At 32.5% G+C, this 8,978-nt stretch overlaps 1 protein-coding gene across 4 annotated transcripts in view; it reads right to left on the bottom strand.

Moving 5' to 3' along the window:
• The window catches only part of LOC106460790 (NEDD4-binding protein 1-like), an 11,805-nt gene extending 5,233 nt beyond the window's left edge, over positions 1–6,572 (bottom strand). For 2 of the 4 annotated variants that reach the window (XM_013920531.2, XM_022387587.1), the window contains exons 1-3: positions 5,311–5,960; positions 1,039–2,327; positions 683–919 (exon numbers count right to left, since the gene is read on the bottom strand). In XM_013920531.2, the coding sequence (XP_013775985.2) occupies positions 683–919; positions 1,039–1,964 (1,163 nt within the window). In that variant the 5' untranslated portion in view covers positions 1,965–2,327; positions 5,311–5,960. Of the gene's footprint in view, positions 1–682; positions 920–1,038; positions 2,328–5,310; positions 5,961–6,304 lie in introns of those variants that run through there. The other 2 variants (XM_022387586.1, XM_022387588.1) reach the window with 2 other exon arrangements.
• Positions 6,573–8,978: the final 2,406 nt, after the last annotated feature.

Here is an 8,978-nt window from a genome sequence, read left to right as displayed (position 1 = left end):
GATTATACATATAAAATATGAAAACTGTAAGATAAAAAATAGTGTTTATATAATTCATATAAAAATCATCTTGCAGGTGAACTATTAAAATTGCAAGTGCAAATAACAATATTAAATAATTTTTTTTTTAAATTAGAAATAGTAAAAAAAAAAAAAATCAAATTTAAATGTTTTATTTTTCTTAAATCTACATACTTTTAAGAACATTCTTGTCAAATTTTAAACAATTTTATCTACTAGTTTTATATTTGTAACAAAATATGATGAGAGCAACATTAATAGCCAATACTCTTGGCAGTCTGTTCGTATAGGGTTAAGGAACCAAACTACAAGACTCATCAGCACTGATGCTCAGTTAAATAAGTATAAAAGACTAATAAGAAACATGGATTATTATGAATTATATGTCCAGAAACCTTAATATCTTTTTTGATTTGATGATACCACATGTTTTTAAGTGTTGTAACATTAACAATCCTTAATTATATATATTATAATAACCAATATAGAATTACAAAAATTAGAAAACCAATTCTAAATGAATAAGTAATGGGAATGTGACATAACATTACATGTAAATTCAAATAATCGTAGACATATTTCATCCACTTTCGATTCTTATGGTATATTAAGTGGGAAGTACCAAAAAATTAAATTTCAAATATTAAAATTAAATGTTTACCTATCATCATAGCTACTGACAAATTTCTTATTTATTTTTCGAGATGGTGTGAACACAATAAGCTGTTTGTCACTTAAAGCTTCTAACAGGTGTTGATCAGTTATTTTGTTTGACCAGCTTTTTGAGCGTCGATGCTGTGGAACAAAGGCTACAATATCATGGTGACCACGGTCGCGAAAGTAGTTAATGGACAGCTCAATTCCTCGACAAGAAAACACTTTTCTGGGTTTTCCATGACTACAAAACAGTTAGAAAAACAAGTAAAAATATCAGCTATGAGAAAAACAGAACAAAAAAAATAACATATCCAACTAATAATCTATCCACACACATTATTTTATTTCTATGATACTTACGACATAGCAATATTACTTCCGTCAATAACAATTGGCCTTAATCTTTTCATCTGAACAGGAACAGTGATCTTCATTGAAGTACTATGTCCCTGGCTCAAAGGTACAGGAGCATTGTCTTGAAGTGCTGATGGAGTTGTCTTTGATTCAATTTGACCTTTCCAGTCATTAGATTTTTTACAATTCACAGCATTACCTTTATCACATGAAAAACTGTGACTAGTTTCACTGGACTTTGTACACATTACTGGAGTATCTTTAATATTACTTAAGGTAAGTGAAATCATTTGTTTTTCTTCCAAATGGTTAAATGACTTTTCATTTGTTATAAGAGTTCCTGATTTAAACATACTTATACTTTTGGATGATTTAATAAGTTTAGAGTGTCTTTTGCAAAGTGATTTTAGGATTTTTGAAGTTTTATATTTTGGTGTATTGATACTACCTGCTGAAATCCTCTTTTTCTTTTTTCTTCGTATCTGCCTCTTTTTCTTATGGTTTTTGTAAGTTTTATTCAGGACTTTTGTTTCCTCATTTGCTGGGTTAGTTTTTACAAATTGATCATCAAATTTTGAACCAGCAGAATCTACAAGAGTTGTAGAATTATTTACATTTTTATTATTTTCATCATTACAGGCACTTGTCATTTGTTTATTTTTTTGTATGTTTTTAATAAACTTGGAAGAAATGGTAGAACATTCTTGAGTGTCAGGCACTGAAACATCAGAATCTATTTCAATTATAGAGAGATTAGAAATATCACAATCAATTTCAATTACAGAGGCATCAGCATTCTGACTACTTCCCTTCTTTTCTTCAATGATAATGACACTATCATCTTTTTCACTAAAGCTGTCTACTGAAGCACGAGACCCAAGAAAAAAATCCTTTTGACGTGCACGAGAGTTGTTGACTTTTTGCACTTGCATGATCCAGAAGAGGAAAATCTCTTTGACGTTGTCTGTTAATTCTTCATACAAGTAACTTTTTACATCAATTGATACACTGAACAAGATTTTCACTACAAAAAGCAGTATCTAGTTAAGACTCTCTACTGCTACCTGTAAATGGTACAGAGATTTACCTGATCAGTAATATCACACAGTGTTCAACATTTCTTCCCGAGCCTGTAATACACAGGGAACAGTCTTGACTAGCATGTGCGATATCAACCGAGTAACTTTTCTGTAGTACAATAAATCATACCTAATTAATAAGTATAATATGGATCAGGCCAGGGTATGCAAAAACTCAGTCACATGTGGTTCACAGGAAAACTTCAGAATGAATTTCTACAAAAAGAAAAAGTGTTCTAAATTAATACATTAAGAACACAATATTCCTTGACATGTTGAAGAAAGAAAGAATAATATAATGTAACAGGCTTTCCCTATGCAACTATAAAACAACTGAAACATACCTCACCATCAATGCTTTTCCTTATCTCCCTTTTTTAACACAAGTTACATGTATGGACATTTTAAAAGAAAACCTCATATTTAAAATTATTATATCTTTAAAACTACTTGTCCTAGGTGAACTAAATTTCACCAAATTTAAATTGAGAACAAGTTTTATTCAGGAAAGTTTAGACACAATACAGGGTGTTTCAAATGGTGCATTTTGTAATATATTTTCCACTGTTCTTATCAGCATATCAAACCATTTTCTAAGTGAAGCTAACATAAATATAATCTAATTTGGACAATGTTCATTAATCCTTACAATATCCTGCATGCTAACATATTTTATTCAAATCATTAATTCTGTACTGTTAAAAAAGGAGAAATGAAAGTAATGCTAGTTTGTGACAATAGCTATTTAGACATTCAGTATAATGCCCTGTACATGTAAAAGCATGATACATGAAAAACTGCATATAAATTCAGTTTTGCTTTGATTAATTAAATAAATAAAAAAAACAAGATTTTTAAAAATCTATACACCAGGATTGACTTGCAGTCTTAATTTCTACATTATGCTTTTGTTATTACACTTAACTATTTAAATAAAAGTAACTAAATACTCATCAGTAAAATTTTAAAATAAGGAATTTTTGAGCTTATCAAAAAACATCATTGAAATAAAAAATAAAATTTCATGAGTTTGAGCACACTGTGTAACATTACACTCAGTAATTGCATGGTGTTTTCTTTAGCTCTATGGGCAGCATCTAATAGGTAGCTGTTGCAACTTATACATTTTGAAGCAAAGTTTACTGCTCCAGTAGGTACAAAGTAAAGCAACAAAATCATGAAATTGAATGGAAACACATGAAATAAAATTATGATATTCATATAAGATGTTATCCAAATGAAATATTGCAACTAAGATGAAAAGAAGTATTTTTAATTTTATTCTTAGCATGAAAATCACCTTTCACAAAGACTGGCTCGGTAAAGGCCTCGAAAATTCTTGGCCAAATCTTTAATGTTAAATAGACTTGTAATGTTTACTGAAAGTTTCCAAATTTCACGAAGATCCACAAAGTAAATACAGAACTACGGTAAAAATGAGTGTATATATATATATATATATATATATATATACCTTCACAGGTACAGCACTGGTCAATTTGACAAAGCCCATGAAAGATTGTTCATTAAAAATAGCAATGCTACACTAGAGAATTTTTTGTATGTGTAATTTTTTCTCCAGTAATACATGTATGTTTACAAGTTTATTAAGAGTGAATGTGTCAGACAATGACCTTTGTTTTGTATGGTGACTGGTAAAGTAATTAGTAATTGTCATTGGTGGTGGTTTTCCTAGTGGACAGTCTGATTGTTAATGGAACTTATAGTGTTGATGTATCATCTTTCTTGTACTTTTCTGGTGAAAATAATAGGACAATGGGACACGTATAAATTTTGGCAAGGTAGGAGTCATATCATTCTATGAAAGTTTAATTTTTCTAAAAAGGCTATTGCCCTTTAAAATGGGTTGCTTTCAGTTTCAGATGTGGTGAATGTAGTAAAGGGAGCTTGATAAATATTTAAATTATAAGGGCTGGCTTTGATTTTTATGATTTATTCTTCTTATGTTTAGTTTAGTCGTCTTTAAATTGTGTTATTTATCTTCCAATGGACTATTTTTTATCCTTTGGGATCCTAGCTGAGCATGGCTTAGTGGTTAGTGCCAGGCTATGGACCTGTAGGTTCACTGTTTGTGTCCAATTACTACTAAAAAAAAAAAAAATCATGCTCCACACTTTGGGGCCGAGGTGTGGTATAAAAGTAAGAGTGAAATTTCACTACTATGTCACATGAGTAGCCCAAGTAACAGTTTATTGTTGGGTTCTGTTTACTAAAACCAGCTACCTTCCCTCTAGTCTATCACTATCAGTTCAAAAAATAAGGATAGATACTGAGATAGTCATACATTGAGTAACTTTATGCAAATATTCAAAAACAAACCTCAGATTGTTTTTGTTTTTTTATGATTGTGTATGATTTTCTTGTGAAATTACATTTGTTCTTTACTTGAGATTCCTTTTGGTTTTAGTCTAACTCTATGTCTAAATACCAAACGAGGGTTCCTTTGTCACAGTTTGTGGTGATTAGATGAATCTATTTTCTTTTTAGAAATTGTTAGACTAGGCCTATACCTGCGTTAGTTTTTCTTTATTTTATTTAATTTGAAAATTTGAGTCAGGAGCTCTGTTAGTGTTACTTACTAATAATTACTAAATTACTATTAACATTATATCTAACAATCGCTTGCCATTTTTTAAAATTCAACTGCCTGTGGATTAATCTATTAACTAATTAAGGGGCGACAATTAACACGGAGCAGGCCCACCGACAGGGAGGGGGGCAACTGCCCAGGAGCCCGGGCAAATTAAACCTCTTTATGCCGTAAAGCATCTTTAGGCTATATCTTCATTTAATGATAAAAACATAGTTTTTGGCTTTTCTTTGCATATAGACGCTTGATACATTAAGAACGACCGAAATAATAATTAATATGTATTTGTTACTTCATAGATTTGATAGATATTTGTTACTTTATTAACGTTTATACTGTGAGGTAAAAACGTCTGCTGCTATGATTTTGTCTGGTTATTGAGCTCGTTGCTGTCCTAATTTAGGATCTTCTTTTTAATAAATTCTTGAAAATGTTAAGAAAGGGGTCCCGGCGAGGATGTTTTCCCCAGGGCCCGTGCTGGCTCTCGACGTTCCTGACACGGAGTGTTTAATTTAACTAGTTTTTTTGGCAAAAACTAAAGTAACACAAACCGAGCGTAGTAAAGTACAGAAAACATAACGTACTTACCAATGTACAATTTTAGCTATACTGCTCCCAATCTTGTCCTAACACAGCGTAACATCAACTACGAATCTAAACTAAAACGTGTTACTGTTAGAGCAGAGTTAAATTCAAAATACGAAGGTAGTTTTGATTGGATATAGTATACCACGTGACTTCTTATGTTCATTGTCTCGGATTCTTCCGATCGTGCCCCAATTTCTCCGAACGTATTGCTTTTGTCGGTGTTTGGTCGTTGTGTGCGACCTGGGAGGGTCAGGTTCTGTTCAGACTTATTCCCTTTTCCTTTACTATTGTTTATAAACTGCGAAATGCTACAAGGTTATAGAAGAAATCACGGCTTGAACACTAATGTAGAACTGCGTAGAAACGCTGATTTTACTTCCCTCTTCAGGGCCACACTTCTCCGAGTTGCCCAGAAAACGTGAATGTTTAATTAGTAAATTACGGCGCGTTGTATTATTCACCGCTGTGAGCCGGAAGTACATCCACTAGTGGCGTGTTAAATAAAACAACAGTTCAGTGAACAATGCAGTTCTTAATCTTCTGTAACACCTACGTATGAAATTACTACTAAATGACCTGCTTAATTAATTGAAGTAACTCCCCTACTCCTGAAGTTGAAGGCACAATGATGGAGGAAAGCGTAGAAGATACATAGCCTCTAGCAAAATCACCATCTAAAAGCAGTTAAATTTCATATTTTCTCTTTAGTAATTAACTGTTTTAAAATTTTATAACACGTCTTATCTTTACTATTACTGACTTTTGCTTTATTGAATACCTTATTAAGTAGAAAGTTTTAAAGATGTAGCATATGGTTTGAAAGATAATTTCAGTTAGGAATAAATATAAAAATCAGCTTTTAAAAAAACTACCTTTACACTACGGGTAATAAAAAAAAACTATTTCAGACAACGTTTCGTCATCGTAAAAATCTGTCATATTGTACACACTAGTTAATTCATCTAACTTCTCCTTATTCCTTAGAAACAAATACCTTTAATATCTCTTGATTGTAGTCACTATTTGTATTTTTCACCTCAAGATATTGCCCAGTTTCACTCCAATTAGGTAGTCTGCTGTTGCTGATATCGGTATCACGGATGCTCAATGCTCTTTCCGGACAAATAATGCAGTCACTTCGGGCACTATGTGTTAACCACGTGATGAAAACTGAGTATGCTTGAAACCAGGGTTGCCAAGTCCGCAGAGTTGGACGCTTTTTTTTTTTTTTACAGTCAATTTAATTTATTGGAGGTCGAGGTTTGCGTTTTTTAAACTTATCATAATAGGAATGTGCTTGAATCAGCTTTAATTGTACACATTACAAAAACACCTGTATGTATTTATTTATTAAATGGCGTTTCCCTAAATCTCTCTCGGTCATCTGATAGTATGTTGTTATAAAAAGCACGCCACTAAGTATAATCAATTACACTGGCAGTATTTGCATATTCATTAGAGCAATAGCAGTGCATGTGCCACTTCTGACAGTTGGTACACAGAGTGAGGTCGGTTGAAGGACGAGTAAAAAATAGTACTCTAATAATGAAGAGTGTACTCCGAAACGTTTGAACCTTGTAAATAAAATTTTTTGTGCTTTATCAACTGTCTTTATCTTCATTATTAACTTCGATTTTTCCATCATGGTTCCAAAAATAGTACTCTTCTGACACTGTTGTGAAGGCGCATATGACAGGCATTTACAAAAAGTTTTTATTTTCTAACGAAATTATTTTCTGTTAGCATATTTTTGTTAATACAATAACACATATGATAACTTTTAAATACCATATAACAGTACTTTATTTTAGTAATATTATCTATTTTTTATATTAATTCAGGGGATAGCGCGAACGCAGTCCCCAACTACCAAAAATTACACGCTCCATCTGCCCCAGTTTGGGGTAGTGGCAGGGGTCAACCCACCCAGAGTGCAATGGATGAGCCTCGCTCTGGGGAAGCCACCTTGATGATCATGGCGTTCCCAGCGCCAGGTAAGTATGCTTCAATTTGTTTTTGAGTGGAATATGTACTAGATTTGCAGAGACATTCTTTAAGGTATAGTATCAAATCTATTAAAAGAAGTAAAATTACTACTGTATTAATGGATAAATGTTTTTCAGATTTATATAAAATGAAATATTTTATAATGTATTATTTTAATAGACTATAACTATTCTTCTTTAATTTTAAAATGTGCTTAAAAATAAAGTAATAATATATAGAGAATTGAAAGTTCCTATTAGCGTTTTTGGCTACTATCCCGCCGCCTAGTGCCGATCTCTTAAACTATGCTTAAAACAAGTACTGGTTATGCGGTAAGTTAACCCAATGTGGTTTTGCTGTAAAATCGACAGCAACAATGTTACGTAGTTTTGCAATGTTTTTTATTATGGGTGTGAATCATGTTTGCCTCTTTGTTGTCTTCCCCGTGGTACTTTAAGTTCAACGAGTAATTAGAATAACTAACTTAATCAATAATGAATGTTTATCAGTTGTTCATCTAACAAGTAAGTAGTACTTAAACCACTTGCGTTGGGCGTAATCGGCCCTCGTATATTTGTTTCTGGTGCCAGTACTGGCTAAATTAATTCAATTTACTACTTTCTTGCCTCTCAGTTGCACAGCGGTAAGATTTACGTAAGTCTCCAGACTTTAACGCTAAAAACCGGGTTTCTAAACTCGTGGTGAACACAACACAAAAATCTTTGTGTTTCACTACAAACAAAACTATTACTTTCTTACACAGTTCGTGTGTGAAACTTTGGGATTTTTAACAAATTATTATTATTGCAAACATTACTACATTTGCAGTAAATTTTTCTTTTCATGTATTAAGCTTAATCATTACAATTTTCTAGAAATATCTGGGCGTCTATTTTAACTTTCACTATTACAATTAATGTATGTCTTAGTTATCGATGAATTAAAAATGTTAAGCATCCTAAGTTTTCGAAAAAAGTAAGGAGGAGGCTTTTTTTAAATGACCTTATTAAATAAAGATAATTTGCACACCTTTTTTCATGATTTTGTTTGTTTGAAGTTAAGCACAAAGCTACCCAAAGGGGCTGTCTGTGCTCTACCCAACACGGGTATCGAAGCCCGGTTGTTCGCATTGTGAGTCCGCAGATATACCGCTGTGCCACTAGAAAGGGGGGGGGACTTTTATGATTACTACTTATTTTCAAAGGGTCCATGTCAAACAAGATGTCTTTTTTGTTTCATTTTTCCATTAAAATGATACAGAATTTATCACAAATAAAGAAAAAGGGCATAATGAATCAACTGTGTTCATCTCATTTTATAATCAGAAGTCTTCTTGACCAAAAAACGATAATTCAAAAAGAAAAAAAAATCGCCCAAGAATAGTGAGGAGGCACTTGCAAAAAAGGAAGCAGGCAGGGGTGCTAAATTAGTATATGTATATATATTTTTACTTGGCTTGTTTGTTTGTTTGTAATTAAGCACAAAACTACACAATGGGCTATCTGTGCTCTGCCCACCACGGTTATTGAAACCCGGATTCTAGCGTTGTAAGTCCGCAGACATACCACTGTGCCACTGGGGGGGGGCATTTTTACTAGCCCTGAATTTAAAAAAATACCAGCTTGATACATGGCCTAAAAAAGGTAGCTTAAATTTTATGTTTGAATTATGTTGTATACTTC

Source organism: Limulus polyphemus, unplaced genomic scaffold (genome assembly GCF_000517525.1).
Source record: "Limulus polyphemus unplaced genomic scaffold, Limulus_polyphemus-2.1.2 Scaffold837, whole genome shotgun sequence".
NCBI lineage: Eukaryota > Metazoa > Arthropoda > Merostomata > Xiphosura > Limulidae > Limulus > Limulus polyphemus.
This window is presented reverse-complemented; position numbering and strand designations above follow the sequence as displayed.